The following is a 20,747-nucleotide window of genomic DNA, read 5'->3' as shown; positions in this document are numbered from 1 at the left end:
ATGCATATTGAATAGTCAAAGCATGTTTTTTTAAAGGGGTGCCGAATTCTTACCTGCCCGGGGCACCCACATGTTTGGGCTGGTCCTGGTGCCAGGCACTGCACAGGGCTTTCCAAATGCATCTCATTTGAGATAGAGTCACTGAGATTGAGTGAGGGTGACAATTCTCAAGATCTTACCTTGGGGCCTACAAGGAGAAACTGAATAAAAGGAGAGGAAATAGAGGCTGAGCAAGCTTGTATTCGATTTATTCTCTTCTCAGCAGCAGAGGGAGGCAAAGAGTAAAAAATAATGTGCGCTAAGCCCCAAAGGAACACACATTAGGCATGCGTAAAACGGCACACAAAATTTAAGGTATTTATTGCAAGAAATAATTTGAAAAGCTTCTCAGTAACACACAGGCAGTTTTATAGAATCATTGGCATTTAGGAGGCAGGACTTATGACTCTAGAGGATGATGAGGCAACACAGGCTGAAGAGAGACTTGTATTTTTAAAAAAGACTATGCATGTTAAAAACTCTTTTCTGATCCTTCTTTGGCATATGGATATACATTCTTCCATAAATACGGGGCTTGAGTTCAAGGCCTGCCTTTGCGCCTTTGGAAAAACTACTTTTCTCTAGACCCCAGTGATGAGAGGGATAGAGAATACAGGCTAGGAACCTGGATTTCAGAGAATCCAGAGAAGAGGGCAGAAACCCAAACCAAAGCCACAGCTCGGAAGGATGGAACGTGCCCTCAGCAGCCCCATGCCACCTCTCTACTGCAGTAGGGCCCTTCACTGCATGTTTGAAAAGCCATTTTGTGACATGCAAGTGAGTGCTGAGGAACATGAGGCGACACTTATTACCATGCTCATGGGGCATGTCATCACCCTGTAGGCCGCTGGCACAGGACACCAGCATCCCAAAGCACCTAGCAGACCCTGAAAGGCTGCTAAGGCCTGAAGTCAGGCTCTGGCTTCCTTTCCTCAATAAATTTCCCATTCCTAAGGCACGTAGAGGAGGGCGAAAGCCTTTCTTGAAGCACCACATTTCCAGGGAAAAACACGGCCATCTGGTTTCAGCAGAGCTTTCCTCCATAATCTGGTTCTGTATATATCAAATTCTGTCCTTCAGCAGAAGAAAGTTCTGGGTATCAGCTTTCTGATGTGTTCCTGAAACTCTGTGTGTGTGTGTTTATGAGAGAGAGCAAGAGAAAGTCTTCTGTCCGAAAGAACAAACTATCATGTGCCTATTTTACCCAATAATTCCACTTTTTCTCTCCTTATTAAACCTCAAAATTTCCTGTCTTGCAGTTCTTTACATTTTATTTATCTGGTCCACTATTCAGCATTAGTGCTAAACTAACAGTAAATGGGGAAATGGGAGCCAAGAAGAAGAGAGGGAGAGAGATGGGTTGGTTGAACATTGGTCCCGAGGATGAACACGACTAGAAAGATGGACACCCTAGGAAGCTAACAGATTTCACCCCCCAGTCTCCACCCCAGTGCATTCTAGGATCAATTCAGTTCTTTTCAGGAGCTTGCTATTTTGTGACCATTGCAGCGTATTTTGAAAACTCATAGTACTGTTATGAGGTTCATGGATAAATCTATACTCTATCATTTGGGAAATAATATAAGAGTACCCTGCACAGGGAAGCACGGGACAACGAAGGGAGGAATCATTGTTGGGAACTGTGTACTGATAGGTGCACACAGATAACAAACAGTACAGTCAACTTCTTCCAACATTTACCTGTTTTGATTTGCCATTTATTATAAAAGCTGAATCTTTATTTTATACCAAAGTTACTTTAAAAACAGTAAAGTTTATCAAAAACTACTGAATCTCAGGCAAAGGGATTTACCACCAAAATACAGATTTACATGGTAAACCTGAGAGCCAAAAACGTTCAACTCATGACAAAATCTTACATTTTCTAATAATTCTTTACCGGAAGCAAAAATTGATTATGTACATGTTTCAAAATATGTGACAAAGATAGAATAACAAATGCTAGCCTTCGCTGTAAGCTTCGCTGAAGCTAAAACAAAGGAAAATGTCTCGACTCAAGATTGGCCCATTATTTCACTGAGTGTGAAACATCTGAAGAGTTTTAAAAGTATTTAAACATAAATGTTTAGGTTTATACACAACACATATATGCACAAACACATCCATTCTAATTCTCTGCCCCTTTGTATTTTTTAAATGCCACCACCTCTGTTAGAGATAATATATAACATGCTGGAGCCATTCACCACTGTTTTTCTCAACAGTTGTGTAGTATACAAATCAAATGTAAAACTTAAATATGAATTAACTTCAACTGGAAGCCATCTCAAATTCAGTGCTTTGGCTCATATATTCTATGTTAATGCTTTAGTGTTGATGAAACTGTTCATATAAAAAAAAAAAGTTGTAGAGAATGTAGTCCATTAACAAAGGTACTTAGTAGACAGTTCCCAGGGGATGTATAAGTGATGGGCTAGAAACAGGAAGAAACCAATTAAAGAGGACTGCACTGTTTTTTACTGCTTCAGCCATTCATAGCCAACTGAAGATAAGAAATAATTATATCCAGGGCATTTTGCAACAGTTATTAGTTTATATCATTTCATGTATATACTGTCTTCATAATTCAAACCAGGATGCAAAATAACTCCTACCCTCTCCCACCAGCCTTCCTCTTGTTTCCAGAAAGAAATAAACATAGATTCTGATACAATATACAGTTACTGAAAACAAAGTGGACTTACAGTTATAGTCTCATGCTTTTGGTAGGGTTGAGGGATCACTGGATCAGCTCTGCATATTGCAGGGATGGGTAAGGTAGAACAACTCAATTAGGCATAATTATAAGGCCTGGCTTCTCTCCAAATAAATACCTGCTACAGAATCACTGGAAGTTCCCTGGCACAAATATATTCTGTTTCTATGCAAGTGCTGATCAAATTTAAGGAGGTGGGAGAGGGGAGAAGGAAAACAATACTTTATGTGGATAGGATGATGCTAAGAGAATGTAAATATGGAAAGAGTATTTTATTGCCAATACAAGGAAATAAAGCTATAAATCCACAGAATAATTGTTTGATTATTTTAATGGTTTCTGAACCCATCAATATTATGCAATATTTTAATTAAACATATAAAATTTGAATCATCAAACATTTGAAGAACAGAAACAAATATTTTCACTATCAAACAATAATGTTATGCCAATAACTCATGGCAGCAGACCAGAGCACACAAATTGAAGCTATGCCACAGCGCCAAGATCCTGTGGATCTCTATTTACCCTGTTTAACACAAATATTGTTAAGTGACAGTGAAATATGGTGACATCTGGGGGGAAAAAATCAAGATTGAGGATGAAGAATGAAAACACAGTATCTATGTGCCACATAGATATACTCTGACATAGGTTAGGAAAAGAACACCACACCTTACCAGGAATGCTCAAAACTGCTTAGGCTCTCAGACTAAGGGTGAGCATTCAGTTTTCTTTTAAATATTACAACTAAGAGTAGAACACTCCATGATTACAAGTAATGAATAAAAAAGAATTCATATTGTAGCATTAACCTACCTGTCTCAACTTTGGAAAAAAATACTAAATATATCCAAAACTAAGTTACATTTTGCATACAGAGGGGTTTGTGTGTCTCTATTTGTATGCAAGCTCATTTGTGTGTGTGTGTGCATGTAAATAAAATGAACCAATGCCATTGCTAGCATAAGCCATCAACTTTGTTCTGAATAACATCCACTTTTATTTTCTAGAAAATGCACTAAACATTCTTGGACATGTGCCAACTAAAGTCTCACAATTAATTGGACAGACTTCATTTTCTTCATTTACAATCCTCTTAAATAAATATGAATACTTGTAAAATGAAGGTCTGCTCCAACAATGCAGTAAAGGTGGCATCAACACATTTTCGTACGTCAAGTGGTGTTCTCAGAATTCATTGCATCAGTGCCACGTTATTTCAAAAGCTACGTGAACACTGGTGTGTAACATCGACATACAAAAGAAATCTAAAAACTATGGCATCAAGGACAACAGAGTTTGCATCAGTAACTATACCCTAGTGTTTGGAAAGCAGCTTACAATATTCACTATTGATAGTAACTTGCTTCCAGAAATTTCGAGAGGTGATAAGGAAGATTTAGCCAATGACTTCTGCAGGTGAACAGAATCAGTGACTAGACATGGAGAAGTTCTAGTTTGTCAGGGGAATGGTAGCAAATCTGAAATTTGTTTTGAAAACTATTCTTTATAGAAGAGGGTGGGATTTTTCATATAAATTATGGCTCATTATGTGGCCGAAAACATTTAGACACTTCTCCATGTATTATATTCATGTCCAAAATTTAAGATAATCCTATCCAACACTGGAATTAGTACATAGTATATTGTGAAACATTAAAATGACCATTAACTCATATTTTAAAAAAAAGAAAATAACAAAAAACCCTAGACATAGTCAGAATCTGTTTTCTGAAGTCTTAGAAGAAAGTTTCATCAGTCATGCCTGGGTCCCTGAGAACTTGAATGTTCTGACTAAAGGCAAGTTTTGGTAAGAAAACATTTTTACACTGTTCCTTTTCATTCAGAATAAGCAATAATGTCTTAGGCAGGTTTTGGTGTTTTATATTTTTTATAGCTAATATTATTGAAATTTCATTTGACACGAACAATTTTCTTCTGTGAGCTTCAGTCCAGGGGTGTGTGGCAGGTGAGGGAAGCTACATTTTGCTATAATTGAAAGACTTCCTTTCATCTTTCTACAATGGGCAAAGCAAGAAAAACATACTGCACACGACAATTCTATGTTTACAGTACTTTACCCACAGATTTTCCAGTTTTGTCTAGGAGCAATTAATAGATTACTTCAGTTACATCCCAAATGAGATGGCATCATAATGCCTAGACCAATTAGAAAAACACATTAAAAATGCACATTTCCCAAAAATGAGTCAGTTGATTTTATTCATTTTACAATATGCATGATAATAAAAGGCCAAACACAAAGCTCTTTATAAAAAAGAGCAAAATATGTTCCAGAAAAGTTAGACAAAGGCATGAGATGAATTTCAGTTAAATGGATCTACTTCTTTGTGAGCTTTGAGAACCCATCCTAAACACTGAATAGAGGCTGTTTTATATTATAATCATATCTAGAGGTCGTGCAGATGGAGAAGAAAAGTATTTTGCTTTAACTCCTACTTAATTTCTACAAAGTGTTTTAAAATCAGTTTTAAAGAACCAAATCTGTCCCTCTCTCCTCCATCACAGTTTTTGAAGTAATTAAGAATTGTACCCGTACAATAGCACAGCAACCAGGGAAGAGAGAGGTAGATGATGCGGCCATCCTCTTACAAGGAAACCCCCCAAATATTTTAGGGCGTGAAACACAAGCCTTTTGTTATCCAAAAGTAATTAGTTGCAGAGTACAAAAACATTTTGGAGCAGAATGCACTCAAATATGAAAATCATAAGCAGCCCAAACCAAGTATATTAATAGTAAATTCTTAAAGAAATGCATGTGTTCTCTGTACCTTACAAAATTATTCTCACAGATTTTGAATCCAAGATTATACAATAGAAAATATTTATATGTTTTACATTTAATATAAAAATTATTAGCAAATAAAAAAGGCTTTGATGATACACAGGAAGAAACTGTAGAGAATATGCTAGTTTTCAGGATGCCCTGAGGGTGACATGTCCTAAGTACTCTGCTCCTGTTCTGTGCAGAGGCCAAAGGCTGGCACTTTCTCAGGGTTCATCACTGCTGTTAAGAGAAAACCAGGTGAAGGAAGACTCAAGCAAGCTGGGACAGGAAGTAAAAATTAAACCAAGAAGGAATACTGCCAAGCACAATGCACCCTGCCTAAAAACATTTAAGAACATAAAATCAAAGACAGTGCTGAATATACATCAAGGAGATTTATATGGATGAGTTTATGGTCTAGGCGATAAATATCAAAACAGGAAGTCAGTTAAAACAAGTGTGCAAATAAGTCACGGGGATGGGAGAGGGAGAAGAAAGAGGATCCAATCTTCAAGGTAAAATCTGCAAGGTAGAGATTCAATAATTTCACGTCCCCCATTTCACCCGCAAAGTGTACTTCTTACATCTCAATAAATTAACGATCAGTTATTCACAAACCTTTCGTTCCGCGTCAACACTTTTCCCTGTTTAACTTAGGGCTAGACACCGAGTTGCTTTAATAAGACATTTGCTTATAGTCAGTCATAATTATTACCCATTTTTCATCTTTATAACTTAGGAAATTTTAGTTCTCATTTAAAGCCCTGCGGCATACTTTTGAAAATTATTTTCTCTTTAGGTCAACATTTATCTAAGCACGTCTGCAAACGTTCTGTGACAGGGACAGGAAGAGTAGCGAGCAAATTTTCCTCAACAATCAGACAGCTCCGTTTTAGGGACTGACATCCTTCCAGTTCAGGAGGAAGTGTTTCCAGGTAATTACCAATGAGCTCCAGATGAGTAAGGTTCGACAGCTCACCCACGTGAGGGGACAAACTCATCAGGCTATTTTTCCCCAAAAGTAAACACTGCAGCTTTTTGCACTGAAACAGCCCATCTGGTAGCATCTCAATCTGGAAAGGGAAAAAAAGAAGCCAGTAAAACTGGTTTTTGTTGGCCTAGGATAAGACATTTACTTATTTATAACCCTACCTTTTCCCAAAAACATTTCTGGATGTTTACAGGGATACATATAACAATGATGATAAATTTTAGGAAGATGGAAAAGATAAAGGAAAAATGAGGACATCCTGACGTGGAGTCAGGATTGAGGCTACCATGAACTTCTAACCCTTACTATATACGGGTGGGGAAAAAATTTTGCTCTAAACATTCTAATGAGCAATTCTCAAAGAAAACCTAATCAGTTACAGACTCATTGTCCCAAAGATGAAAAACAAACCAGTAACTCAAGAGAATCATAATTATTCTTGAGTGCTAGATCAGAAATAAATTGCTCTCAAGAGTCCTCATAAAGAGTTTACTGTGTCATGTAATGAGCAACATCCTTAAAAACATCCTGAGAACAGACACAAGGCTATTTCTTAGAATTTTACAATGTAGACTGAAAAATTTATTCTGCTAAAAAAAAAAAGTTGACAGAGACAAGAAGATATGATAATATATACATGTACATTTCATTCCCCTCTACCAACACACTCATAAGAATTTACCCTTCTTGCTCTCTGGCAGTTTCAATTAAATCATATAACACAGAGAAATAATTTTAAATATGATAAATAGCCTGCAGTAAGGTCAACTTCTAGAGCTGCTCAACTCAACTGCTCCCCTATCTGGTGGGTGGGTTGCATGTGAATTTCTCAGGGAGCCACAGTGCATATATGAAACAGGTTTATTGGTGAAAGACATCCAGACAAGAGTTGAACATGCACAACACCCTCAACCCTTACCATGCCACTGAGAGGTGAGTTTGGGCCAGGCAGAGCTCAACTGCACACACCCTACGCTATAATACTCCACATATGTATACAGCCCAGGACAGGGCATCCAGGCAACTATACAACAATGTAGGTTCCTTGGTTTAGGACGTGGCTTTGTTAGAAACAGGGATGAAAGGGGTACCCTGGAGCTCAGCCTGCTCCTCTGATGGGCAGCACCACTGAGCCCGCTCTCTACTTCCAGGGCCATCCAGAACTACCTCCTCAAAAGGATAAACATTCTCTATAAAAGCTAAAACATGGCCAATTGCATTCAAAAATGCTCATTATGTTGGAAACTCTGCTCTCCTCCATCACCCACCCATTCAGTCAGTACTGGGTCCTTGAAAATAAACCCAATTATCACTGTTACTAAGACCAGCATTCAATATAGCTCATCACTACATCAACTACTAGGTATAAGCAAAGGGAAAATATCTACCCTTTTATTTCATTCCCTTCTCAAGAATGCAGACACAAAACGGTACATACGTAGATTTCAATATAGAGATGTGGCAGAGAGATGAGAGACTGAAGAAATGTAACCCCTTTCTAAAGCAACCCCTTCTAGTCAGAGACATCTGCAGCTCAGAAGTAGTACAAGTAGCGGAAATAATCAGTCTCGTACAATGCACTCAGGGTCAAGAGTGCCTTATGGAGCCTAAGCGATGACTTAGGCAAACCGGCTGAAAAGAGAGAAGGCTTGGCTTATCTGTAGTCACTGAACATGTGCTGAGAGCCTTCTTTTATGCCAGGCTCTGAGCCAGGTGTTGGGGATAAAGTGCTGAGCAAGACAGATGGGTCTTTAAGAACCACAGTCTAATGCAGGGTTTCTCAACCTTGGTACTGTTGACATTCTGGGTGGGATAATTCCTTTTGTGGGGGTGTCCTGTGCATGGTAGGATATAGCAGCATCCCTGGCCTCTACCCCCTAGATGCCAGTGCCACACCCCTCCCCAGCTGTGACAACTAGCAATGTCTCCAGACACATGTCTCCTGCGGGGCAAAACTGCCCCCATTTGAGAAGCACTGGTTTAATAGGAGAGAGAAATATTAGACAAATACACAAAGAATTAGTCTGTAAGGGGTGCTGCAAAGAAGGGTGCCCTAACCGGAGCTGCATTAGGTAATCCCATCTCTCCCCTCTTCAGTCAGCTTCCAGATCCCCAGCAAGTACCTTGCTTAATAGGACAGATTTCCTATTGGGTGAACACTCTGAAGCCAGTGCCCTCACTCTCCTGTCTGGCTATCAGCACTACCACGTTCTCACCAATCTTCTTTCAAATCTCTAAATTTGTGATTTTAGCAACTTCTCAGCCCCTAGTGCAGGATGGGGATTCCACAAGGCAATAGGAGTGAGCCTCTGGGGCCAGAGGCTACATGGCTCCTCAACTGTGTTGCACTCCTGAAAATAAGTCAAGGGCTGGGTTAGTGGTACTGCTTGCTGAGTGCCAAGTGTCCAGCTCAGGGGCTTTCTCTCAGCGTCAGCACCCAGCTAAGGCACAGGACCTTAACTACCGACTCAAATTCAATTATGCTAAAGGCAGCTGGGGAGCTGTGTTGGAGACTCAAGGCTTTACCTCAACTCAGCCATTTTATCCTGAAAAATCTGCTTACACCCTTAAAACTAATTTGCCCTGAAGCTTACAAGAACACCAAACACATTTTAGTTAGACCAATCAATTTTACAAAAATGTTCAGATAGCATTTATACATACTAAGTTCAAGCATACTCTTTCTTAGACAATATAATATATGAGCCAGAAAGGAAAAAAGTTACCCTAATGGACCACTGATTTCTTCTCAAAAATCAAAAGAAATGATTACAGTCTATCAAGGACATGATAAGCTTCATAAACAGAAAGGTTTTATAGAATAAACTATAATAATTACATACAATAAACTACAAAATAAACTGAAAAAAAAAAAAAAAAGAAAAACTAATGGCTACATTATCATTCTATATCCTGAAATTCCCTGGCAACCAAAAATCTTCAACAAGACGTATGGGCCCCAGAATATCTGAGGAAGGATGGTTCTCTTCTTATATCTAAGGCTGACACCGATAATTAAACACTCCACTGTTTTCCAGAGGCTGGATCTTGCTTCAGATTCCTTCTCAATGTCAGCTTTCCTTTATTTCTGGCCACTGACACATGCTACCCTAGGACATGCTAACCAAATCCATAAAATCCAATCATGTCAACAAACAAAGCTGAATATTTCCATTTCTAAGTAGTGATGTCAAAAACAACAAGCACTGCCACGTAAATGATCTTCAGAAGGAACTTCTACATTATTCACCTTCTGGCTAGAGGTCTTTGTGTTAATAAAAGAAATGCATCAAATGCAGAACTGTAGAAGTCTGAAGACCTTGGAGTGGCTTTTAAGATTTGAGTGAAGCTATTAAAATCTCCCCCTTTCTCTGTGCTTCTCCACCACATTCAATACCATCAGAATCCAATTACACTTTGGCTCTGGGATAGAGATGGATGCTGCCTCTCCCTCTCCCATCTTCCACACCCATCCACACACACCACTGCTTCCCATGTAACATCATTTGGATTGATGTATCTGAGATGTAGTAGAAACAGCACTAGTGTAGGGGTTGGAACACTTGGGTTCCATCCCAGATCCACCACTAGGAAGCTTCAGACCTCACGCCAATCACTCTGAGCCTCAGTTTCAGTATCAGTAAAATGAGTGCAGTGGAATACAGCAGAGGTTGGCAATGTTTTCCTCTAAAGGAGCAGGATAGTAAATATTTTAGACTTTGTGGACCAAGAGGCAAAACTGAAAATATCATGTAGGTACTTATATAACGGGAGAGGGGCTGGCCCGGTGGTGCAGTGGTTAAGTTTGTGCGCTCTGCTTCAGCAGCTGGGGTTTGTTGGTTAGGATCCCAGCACTGCTTATCAAGCCATGCTGTGGCAGGCGTCCCACATGTAAAGTAGAGGAAGATGGGCACAGATGTTAGCTCAGGGCCAGTCCTCCTCAGCAAAAAGAGGAGGATTGGCAGTGGATGTTAGCTCATGGCTGTCTTCCTCAAAAAGAAAAAAAAATGAGAAAAAATTTCATGAAATTCAAAATATAATAATAACAATTGAGCAAAATTTTTTGTAGTACAGGCCCGCTAATGAGCACAATGGAATTTATTCATGGACACTGAAATTTGAATTTCATATAATTTTCATGTGTGACGAAATAATATTATTCTTTTGATTTTTTTTCCCTCAACCATTTAAAAATTAAGAACCATTCTTAGCTAAGACTGTGGGTGAATTTGGCTCCCAGGCTGCAGTTTGCCGACCTCCAGACTAGATGGCCCACAGTGTTCCTTTCAGATATAAGAGTCTTTGTCTCTTGTTTTTAATCTATATTCCTACTTCTAAATCATAAGTGATTAAACCTTCTCATGGGGTTTTGTTTCTTGATTGTCCTCTCCCAACCCCTCTATATGCTATAATCAGAGTCTCCTTTGAAGGTACCAGATCAGGCAAACTAGCACTTTCAAGCTCAAGTCTCACCCCAGCTACTATTCAATGAATCAAACATGAACTTGACAGACAGACTTCAAGGCACTCTCCATTCTGACCCATCTTGCTAAATGCTCTCATCTCACTACCTCTGGGCATGCCTGCTGCAATCCTCGGTGCATGACCTCTCTCCTGTTCCACTTCCCCGATCTAGTGATCTCAGGAACACTCCTTTCAATAGTTACTATGAAACAGAGTGTCTTGCTCAAATACATCTGGCAAACATTGCACAGCATATCTCCCTCTTGGAGAAGCACAGGGTACACTCATACATTAACGGCTCTGAGGAATCGTGCTGCAAAAATATGATAGAAAGAAATGTTTAATATTTTCCGTGATAATACCTCTTACTCTTCTAGAGAAGAAACTCTGGAGTGCCCTCTCAGTGAATGTCTGCCATCTGGGACCTGCCCAACATCTTTGATGTCTAGAGAATGCCCTGTATCATCTTGGTGAGACTCTTGGTGGGAAGCAGAGCCCACTTCCCACTGGTGGCATTGACAACATCAGATTCTTATGTTCCCGGCTCCCTTACAGCTCCAGTGTGGGTCTGCATAAGCTCTGCCAATCAGGTGCTCAGACTTGGACTTTGAACTGGGGCTACAGTCACAAAGAAGCAGAAACTAGGAAGAACCTGTTTTGTGGGAGGGCGAGGGCTGCAGTAGCAGCAGCATCAAGTTTTCAGGGGTAGCATTGGTGCCCAGGGCTGTACGGTCAGCGGCAGGGCATCCTCACCATTTTGCTTTTGTGCTATGATTTTGGCTCTGGTTCTTTTTGCTTTCTGACTAACTTTGTGCGTGATTGTTTCCCAGGCTTGATTCTGCACCCTTTTCAGTGATAGTACAGATGCACAACATTCTTTCAATAATGTCTGCTTAACCCCAGAGTTAGTATTTGTTCTCTCCATCTATGAACCTGCTATACTGCCCCAGTCTTTAGAAGAGTCTTTAAAACCTCCTCTTGCAAGAATCTTTACCAACTTCTATTCCAAATGGACAAATCAATTCACATTTCTGAGTATATGCATATCTAAATATTTATGCATCCAATTTTGTCTTATTTTTTAATTTTTATAAATATTTTGGTCTACCTCATAGAATCATGAGCACCTCAAGGTTAGAAGGAACTTTGAAATTATTTAAATACCTACATGAAACATGAATTCCCGATTCCCTTTAACAAAATTCCTGCCAAGTGGTTGACAATCTATATCTGAGCAGTTTTATTAATAAGAAAATCACTTCTCCCTTCTCAAATTTCATTCAATCTTTGGACAGAGTTTTGGGAAAGATAAGAAATCTTCTCCTGCTTGTCCCAGTTCTAACACTTATGGCTACTCCCAATAAGCTTTCTGTTTTATTTAAGTCTTCCAGATATTTGAGGACCAATATTGTGGACAATTTTTCTCTCCCCCTACCTTCCCCAATACTTCTCATCATTAGGCGAAACTGTTCCCCAGAAAGGAACTTTTCCGTTCTCTGGTCACTTTCTTCTGAGCGAGTTCCAGTTTCTCCATATCCTTGTTAAATAAGTCTCTTCATAGTTCTGAGGGCAGTGTTCCTCGCCCATTCAAAGGTTTCATGCTCATCATTATGCTCTGAGGATGCTCAGCTACTTCTTACTATTAGACTTCTGAGACAACTAGGCCAAAGATATCCTTCTACTCTGGCATAAATTACTTTCAGGATAAGGCTTTTCATGTGCTCTAAGAATCCTCCCTCATTCAAGATAGGATGTGTCTGACACTCACACCTAATCTCTCTTTCAGACACCGTCAAGAAGTCAATAAACTTGGTGTCAAAAGTACCAACGGTCTTAGGTTGCATTATATTAAACTAGAAAAAAACATTAACCTGCTCATACATTTAAATAATTTATGGCCAGCTAACAATTTAATCAGCTCTGACTTTCAAAAGTTCATGTAGTGATTTAACTGTATAACAACTTAGTGGAACCAATGCCTTTCGAAATAATCACATATACTTTTGATTGTAGATTTAACAATGGAAAAAATATAATCAAAATATTAATATTAATCAACTGCACAATTAAATGACACTAATGATAAATCTCCGGACCTGTAGTTTTCAAGATATGTCACCAGACCAGCAGCATCAGCTTCACCTGGGACTTTTTAGAAGTGCAAATTCTCAGATCCTGTACCAGCCCTAATAAACCCTGGAAATGGGGCTCAGCAATCTGCCTTTTAACAAGTCCTTCAGGTAATTCTGATGTACACTGCTAATCCAGATCAATCCTAAAGGCGTTTTGAAACTTTATAATCTTTTAAGACCTGAAGACTCCTCATTTATCTTAGAATGGGCTCTATCCTTTTATATATGAGTAAAGTCTTCAGAGTTCTACAAATCAGCATAAATTTTGCTCTCATTCTCCAACTTTCTGGTATTTCTCCAACAATCCATGGATTTTGAAGATGACGTTTGGAGATTAACATGTTTATTAGCCTACACCATGCTCATAGCTATATGTAACATGAAATATAAATTACAAAAAGTCTAGGAGATAATACATTTTTGCATGGAGAAGAAGAAAATAGTTCCCATGTTCAACCAGAGGAAGATCACTTTCATCTTTGGCACACCTGATTTCTGACAGGTTTCTTTTCTTTTTCCCATATGGACATTACCATCACTTTCTTGCCCTTTCAGTTAGCATAAATTTTTACTTTTTCCTCCTCCCTCACATTTTAACCTAGGAAGCTACTCATCTATTTTGTTTTTTGTTTTGTTAAGTTTTCCTTAACTTGGCTTTACTGTTGCAAATTATGGTTCATTTTTAAAGCATGGATGCTGGAAAAAGCTTCTAAGACCTAGTGTTGCATTATAGAACCAGGCCTTTCATTTTGAATTGTCTTTCTAGACATGCATATAGATTTCAAGTCTCTCTTACTGCATCACAAAAAAGATTTATGAATAATTCATGATCCCAGTATTTTTAACAAAAAGTTCTTCTCCTGTGACAGATTTGGAAAGCTGAAAAGTTTTACAGAACTTTCTAAGTACTTAAGACCTCCCCAAAATGAAAAGTAAGCTCTGTCATAACTAATTAATTAGTTTAAAATACTTCAACTGTGATGTTTATGTAAAAAACGGAGAAAAAGAATAAAGAGAACATTTGTTGAGCAACTACTATGTGCCAGGATCTGTGCCAAATGCTTACATATTTTTTCATAAAATCTCCATTACAACTTTTAAGTTAGATAAGAAACTGATGCTCAGTGTTTTGGTAATTTGTTCACAATCACATATCTAATAAGTGGTGGTCAGCCCAGGCTCAGAAGATGCTTACTATGATTTAAGTCCATTTTCTTTATCTACGTTATACACTGCAACAGCAGATACTCAAAAGACTGGCTGAATAAAGAGAAGAACGGATTTACTTACATTGTTGTTGGTCACAGCAAAGTACTGCAAATTACTTAGATACTGGATTTCTTCTGGAATGAAGGTCAGGTGGTTATAGCTTAGATCCAAATAGTGTAGTTTGGTGCATAGGAAAAGCTGCAGGGGCAGATTCTCAATATTATTATGGTCCAAAGAGAGCTGCTCTAGATTAGATAATGCCCCAATTTGGGCAGGAATATAAGCAATGTTATTGTGCCACAACTTTAAGCAGGAAAGATTCTGAAGATGCTGAAAGCTAATGATCTCTTCCACAGTTTTAAGATTATTTTCTTTTAGGTCTAACTCATGCAAATTGTTCAGGCTAAAAATGGAGTGTGGAATGCGTTCCAGGTCGCAGCTGATCAGCTCTAGGCTTTTCAGATTGACCATCTTTTTCAAGTTGTTCAACACAACCAGTTTGCTCCCCTCATTATCGAGGGACAACTTCTGCAGTGAAGGCAGGAGGTCTGTAATGACTTGCGGGATCCGGGAGAGGCTGCTCTTCAAGTAAAGGGTCCTCAGGTTTTTTAAGTCCTGAAATCCCTCCACTTGCATGGTACTCAACTGCTCAGGCAGAACACAGCCTGACAGATAAAGTTCCTTGAGATTCTTCAGGTGAAATACCCAGCGCGGAATTTTCCCCATTTCAGTAAATTTCAGGCGGAGGATTTTTAAATTCTCCTCTAGGAAGGCTAGTGCAGGATGGTCTACCACCAGAGACGAATGGTACACATGAAGCTCCTTGAGGTTGACCAGCTGGGAGACTGTGGAGGGCAGCTTGACCTCAGGGATAAGCTCCAGGCTTAGCACTTCAATTTCAGTTAGCTCAAAGACATTGTCTGGAAGACCGTTTAACATAAAAAGATGCAGTTCTACCTTGTCCTGGGAATTCCTCACAAGCTTACTTTTCAGTTTCTCAACCGTCCATTCGTTATTGAGGTTGATCTGTTTCAGTTTGTTCTCACTGACCTCCGAAAGGAATATGGAGAAGCGTTTAGAATAAAGAGGATCATACTGATCAGCCAGATGGAGGATGAAGGCGAAGTCATTCTTGACATCAGGAATATCGCTGTAGTTGCTTTTTTCTCTCAACGCCTCAAAGGAATATTGCTTCAGGGAACTCCTCAGCATCCACCACAAGCTGTAGGAGGAGGTGAGGCCATAAAGTATAACCAAAATGACATAAAACGAAGCCAGGACCTTAAATATTTCTGCCAAGGAGTAGACACACTGGTAGCGCTTATATCCTGTAAAAGCCTGCACGTCAACTGAACAGTCAATTTCAAGAGTGATATAGGTTAAAAAATACGGAACGTAAGTTATGATGAGGACAAACAAAATGACTTTGACTATAATCTGCTTCAGATACACTCTATAAATGATGTCCTTCTGCTCCACGTGCATGCGGAACCTTTTCACTTTTTCAAAGATGGCTTTGGCCTGTTCGCCCTCCTTCTTGTCCAGGACGCTGGAAGTTGGGCTTTCTATGCCAGCTGACTCCAAGCCAGGCTGCGGGTAGGGCAACGACTGCTTGTTGGAGTCAACATCGGCTGAACACCCTGAGGAGGAAAGCAAAACCTTGGACTTGGAGAGTGTCAGGGGCCTCACAGACTGCTCGGCCACCGTTTCTGACAGGGCGCGGGTGGTCCATGGAGAGTCGAAGCACTTGTGAAGGATGGCCACAAAATGTTCCAGCCTGGAGCTGGTACTGGGGTAGTGAAGCCAGAAGTTGCTGCAGGCTGCAAAGATGAGCGTGTGCAAGAGCACCAGGTAGGGGAAAAACTTTGCGAACCAGTGGAGCTGTTTCTCGTAACAGACGGCGTCGATATAAGAGTACTGCTGGCGGTGGAGGTCATTCTGGATTCTGACAGGCAGCGGAAGCGGTGTCCTAGGATCAGAGGACGTGTTCACGCTGGCTTTCAGGATGTCCCAAGGCACGGCGCAGTGATTGTCGAATTCCACCTTACACGGAAGACAGCACAGAACCCTGCTCTGCGTCAGCTGGAGCGCTCCGGCCAGCACAGCCACCAGCAGCATGATCAGGGTGATGTAATACCAGAAGACGTCCCACCATGGCTTGAGGATGTGATAAGATGACTGGGCATCTGCTAAACATTTTAGCTCTGTTAGCGTAATCATGACTTTTCCTTGTTGGAGTACAGAAACTGGAAGAGGAAAATAAAAGCAAAACCACTGAAGCAAGTACCCCAAATGAGCAATAACTCTAATGCTTGTACATGCATGGTCTCCCAAGGAAGACTTAGCTCAGCGGCCCAAACCTGGCAGGTGGGGCTGATCAAGGGGATAGAAGTCTTCTCGTTCATTTATTCAGCCTTAAAGAAGTCAACTGTTCAAAAAATTCCTAATTAGTAAAATCTAGACCATGTATAAGAGGGCACAGAGTAAGAAAGATAAAAAAAAATATTTGGATCTAATAACATATCTGGTAACAAAAAAATCAAAGCAGCGTGGTCATCTTTTGCTGGTACTCCAGCTCTAACCCATGACCAGTGGCATCTCTTGCACCTTCTTGAGCCTGAAGTCTTATCATCTTTCCTGGGTCTCAGGTTCTCTCTCTAGATATCCTAGTACAGGTAGCACCCCCCAAGGAAGCCTTTTTTGTTCTCATTAGTTCTCCCTCGAGGGACTGGTATCCTGCCTTGAACCCTAGAATCCCATTACAGAGGCTTCCTGTTAATAAGTGTCTTCTCTTTTGCTGGTCAGTCCCAGTACATTCCTGACCATCTGACCCTGAACTCCATACCTTCATACTCTCCCACTTGTTAGGGTATCCCACGATGCCTGATTTTAACTGCTGGACTGGAGCACCACTTTCTGCCTGCATCCTTCTCTGGGCATCAATCATATTATATGGATTCAACTTCTTCTAAGGACCTGCAGGCTTGATTACATGACACCTCAGGGCTCCCTTCCTTTATTTTCAGTGGGTCTATTTCTAACTCTCAACTCCTCCCATTCTGCTTCACCCCACTGCAGTTGACCATAATTGTATGTGGAGACAAGACAAAAACCAAAAATAAGATGATCAGATGAGACAAAGAGAAAATCCCGGACTTAGACCCCCAAATACCATCAACATGATATGGAAGGGGGGATGGCAGAAAACAGTGCTGGATGAACACGTGAAAAATACCTAGAGATTTTAGTTGACGTGAATATATACGTTTATCTAATCGTGTGTTAGCTATTATGTTAAATACAGCTAGAATATGACTATAATCTGTGGCCATATTAATAGATGAACCTAGATAGAGAGGCAACAGTCCTTTTGTGCCTGCCTAGTGAGATCACACCTGGAGCCCAACGCTCAGTCACAGGTTAAAAACTAAGTGGGCAACAAAATAATCAGGAGTTACTGTTTGTCTGCAAACCATTACCTATGGAGGAACACAGGTAATTGATGATAGTCAAATGAGATAAAAGATGACTAGGAGAACCTGAGAATTCAATCTTACATTTTTGTGTGACTTCTTGGATGAAAGAATAAGTGGATTTGTTCCAGAGGCAGAACTAGGTGGGTGAACATTTTAGAAATTCATATTTTGATTCAATTTGTGGTAGACCATCCACAAAATTGGCCACTCTGTAACACAGTTCAGCCCCTTCTTCCTACCAGGGTTGAGATGAATAAGATGTCAGGGATGTTGAAAAGAATTCTTAGTAATGGACAAAGAGTATGAACCAAATCATCTCTAAGGGCTTTTCCAGCTCAAAGTTTATGACTTTATATGTCCTCTCAAAGGTCCTGAGAGTTAATTCATTTAAGATATGCAACTGAAATGGCAGAAGAATGTAAACACAAACGGCTTTAACAATGATAAGAGTATCTGGCAGAGAGTGAATATCTACTCAACAAAGAACAAGTCAACTGTCACAAAAATAATGTGCTTTAAATATTTATACTTACTATAATGAAAAAAATGATTCCAATAAGTAGATTATGCTTCAATCAGGAGGCCTACACCTTTTGAAATTTCTTAGACACACCATCTCTGTGTTGGTCTTCATTCTACGAGAAAGCATAGGCATCTTGAAATAGCTGCAATCATTTAAACAAACAAAAATTGGAGATCCTGTCTTCAGAGACCCTCTCCATGATAAGATATGATATGACAAATAGATTTTTGTAGATCAGTTCACTTTTCACACTGGGGTACATTCTGGCAAAGCTAATATACAGGACCCCATCCATGTTAGAACTCACTCCCCAAACTCCCTTAAATTACAGAAAAATTTCTATGGAAATTTAGATGTAACGTATTTTAAAATCCTGTCTCTACAACACTTAGATGAACACTTAGCTTTCTGCAAGCAGTCTACATATGCTAATTTCTCTCATTTAATCCTCATACACAGTTGGTCTTATTTACATTTCTCAGATGGCCTGTCAAACCGTGTAATTTCTGCACCCTAATTTAAAACCACACATCTATTCAAATAAGAAGGCTCAGTGCTCTTAAAATTTAGCCTACTTATTTCATTAGAAATAGTCACAAGTTAATCACTTTTTAAGAGAGTTCAGAAATATGACTGAAAATCTCTGAAATTATGGCATCATTAAATGCAGCCACGCTTTTTATTAGTTTTTTTTCTTTACCTTGTAGGTTAATAAAAGCCATTCTTAACATCTACTTCGAATAATCAATTGCAATAGTTTAAATCACATACATATCAACCAGTCTGAAATGTGAGAACATTCTAAAACATACAAAACATTTTTAAATTGGGTCTGAAAAGTTTTTAGTGCCTATGTAACTTCTAAAAAGTTGCAAGGAAGGTTTATATATTTGCCCTGAAGATATAATCCTTTTTTGGTTTATTCAGTACTTGAAATCCAGCTCAGAGTACTGACCCCAAATTGTAGTCAAGATATTTTCAGTGATAATGTTGTGACCTTGTCATTTTCAAAGATCAACAAGTTGGGCATGTTTGAAATCTACTTTGGATTTACCAATCCATGTGCAAAGCCTGCTTTATAATTACTAACCCGGATCAAGTTATTTTGCAGGCCAGAAAGCACAGTTAGTGTGTCTGACAACCCAGCTGTATGCTAATTCACACCTAGCAACTCAGGAGTATGAGTTTCTCAGTCACATTTCATTTTTAAAAGGCTTACAACATCTGATACACAACTGCATTTATGTGTAGCAAGCAGGATAAATACATTTGATGCATGAAACATTTTACATATTCTTCCATTACATTGCATCTGTAATGTGCCAGAAAAGAATTTATTACATAATTTCCAGAATGCTACTCAGCCATTGGGATACTTCTTGTATACAATAGTTTTCTTTAAATATTGCAAATATGTTTTCTACTTTAAACACAGTATTTCTATGAAAGAAGAGAGACACAAACCTCCAACTATAGCAATATTTAAAATAATCCTAATGAGAAACTACGATAACTAAGCTCTTAGAGAACCATAACTAACTACAGGTTCACCCAATTTATTCAAACTGAAAATTATTTGTAAAGAACTTTTCCTGTTTGCCTTCTTAAGAATTATAAGCTTTCCCTCTAACCACCTAGTTCAGATTTCCTTTGATGAGTTCCTTGTCAATAAGAGAGCAAATAAAAATCTATTATTAATAATCTAACATCTGTTTTCCTACTTTCAAAACACTTTCACTTACATTAATTTGTTTCATACTTACAACAAGCCATTGGGATAAATATTCTTCTTCTTCACATTTTATAAACATGGAAAATAAGGCAGGCCCAAAGAAGTTACCTTCAAGCAGGAAATAGTTATAACTAGAACCTGGGTCCTCAGACTCAAATCTCAAGCCTTGTCTACACCAGACCACACTGTCTCACTCAATCCAATTAACTATGTCAGTCTCCGTTCTCTCAAAAGCTAAAGAAGCTGATTATTTAACTCTCTTCCCCAACTGCAATGGACTGAATGTTGGTGTTCCCCCAAAATACAGAGGTTGAAATGCAACTCCCACCGTGATAGCGTTAGGAGGTGAAGCCTTTGGGAAGTAATTAGATCGTGAGGGGAAAGCCCTCGTGAATGGGATTAGTGCCCTGATAAAAGCGACCCGAGAGAGCTCCCTCATCCCCTTCCACATGTGAGGACACAGCAAGAAGATGAACTAGGAAGTGAGCTCTCATCAGACACTGAATGAGCCTTGATCTTGGACTTCCCAGCCTCGAGAACTGTGAGAAATAAATGTTTATTAAGTCACTCAGTCTATGGCAATTTGTTATAACTGCCTGAATGAACTAAGACATCAACTTACCCCAACGTCTGCATTATAACTGGGTTCTATGCTAATCTTTTGAAAAACAAGG

At 39.3% G+C, this 20,747-nt stretch overlaps 2 protein-coding genes across 9 annotated transcripts in view; both read right to left on the bottom strand.

Moving 5' to 3' along the window:
* Positions 1-14,558, bottom strand: part of LRRC8C (leucine rich repeat containing 8 VRAC subunit C) — a 116,875-nt gene extending 102,317 nt beyond the window's left edge. The window contains exon 1 of the mRNA XM_044749516.2: positions 14,424-14,558. The gene's annotated coding sequence lies outside the window, so the exon portion shown is untranslated. The remainder of the gene's footprint in view (positions 1-14,423) is intronic.
* LRRC8B (leucine rich repeat containing 8 VRAC subunit B) overlaps positions 1,735-20,747 on the bottom strand; it is a 67,401-nt gene continuing 48,388 nt past the window's right edge. For all 8 annotated transcript variants that reach the window (XM_070486795.1, XM_044749514.2, XM_044749513.2 and 5 more), the window contains 3 exons: positions 18,352-18,453; positions 14,424-16,588; positions 1,735-6,619 (listed from right to left, as the gene is read on the bottom strand). In XM_070486795.1, coding sequence (XP_070342896.1) covers positions 6,347-6,619; positions 14,424-16,562 — 2,412 coding nt within the window. In that variant the 5' untranslated portion in view covers positions 16,563-16,588; positions 18,352-18,453 and the 3' untranslated portion in view covers positions 1,735-6,346. The remainder of the gene's footprint in view (positions 6,620-14,423; positions 16,589-18,351; positions 18,454-20,747) is intronic.

Source organism: Equus asinus, chromosome 16 (assembly GCF_041296235.1).
Source record: "Equus asinus isolate D_3611 breed Donkey chromosome 16, EquAss-T2T_v2, whole genome shotgun sequence".
Lineage (NCBI taxonomy): Eukaryota > Metazoa > Chordata > Mammalia > Perissodactyla > Equidae > Equus > Equus asinus.
The sequence above is the reverse complement of the archived record's forward strand: the minus strand, read 5'-3'. Positions and strand labels throughout refer to the sequence as shown.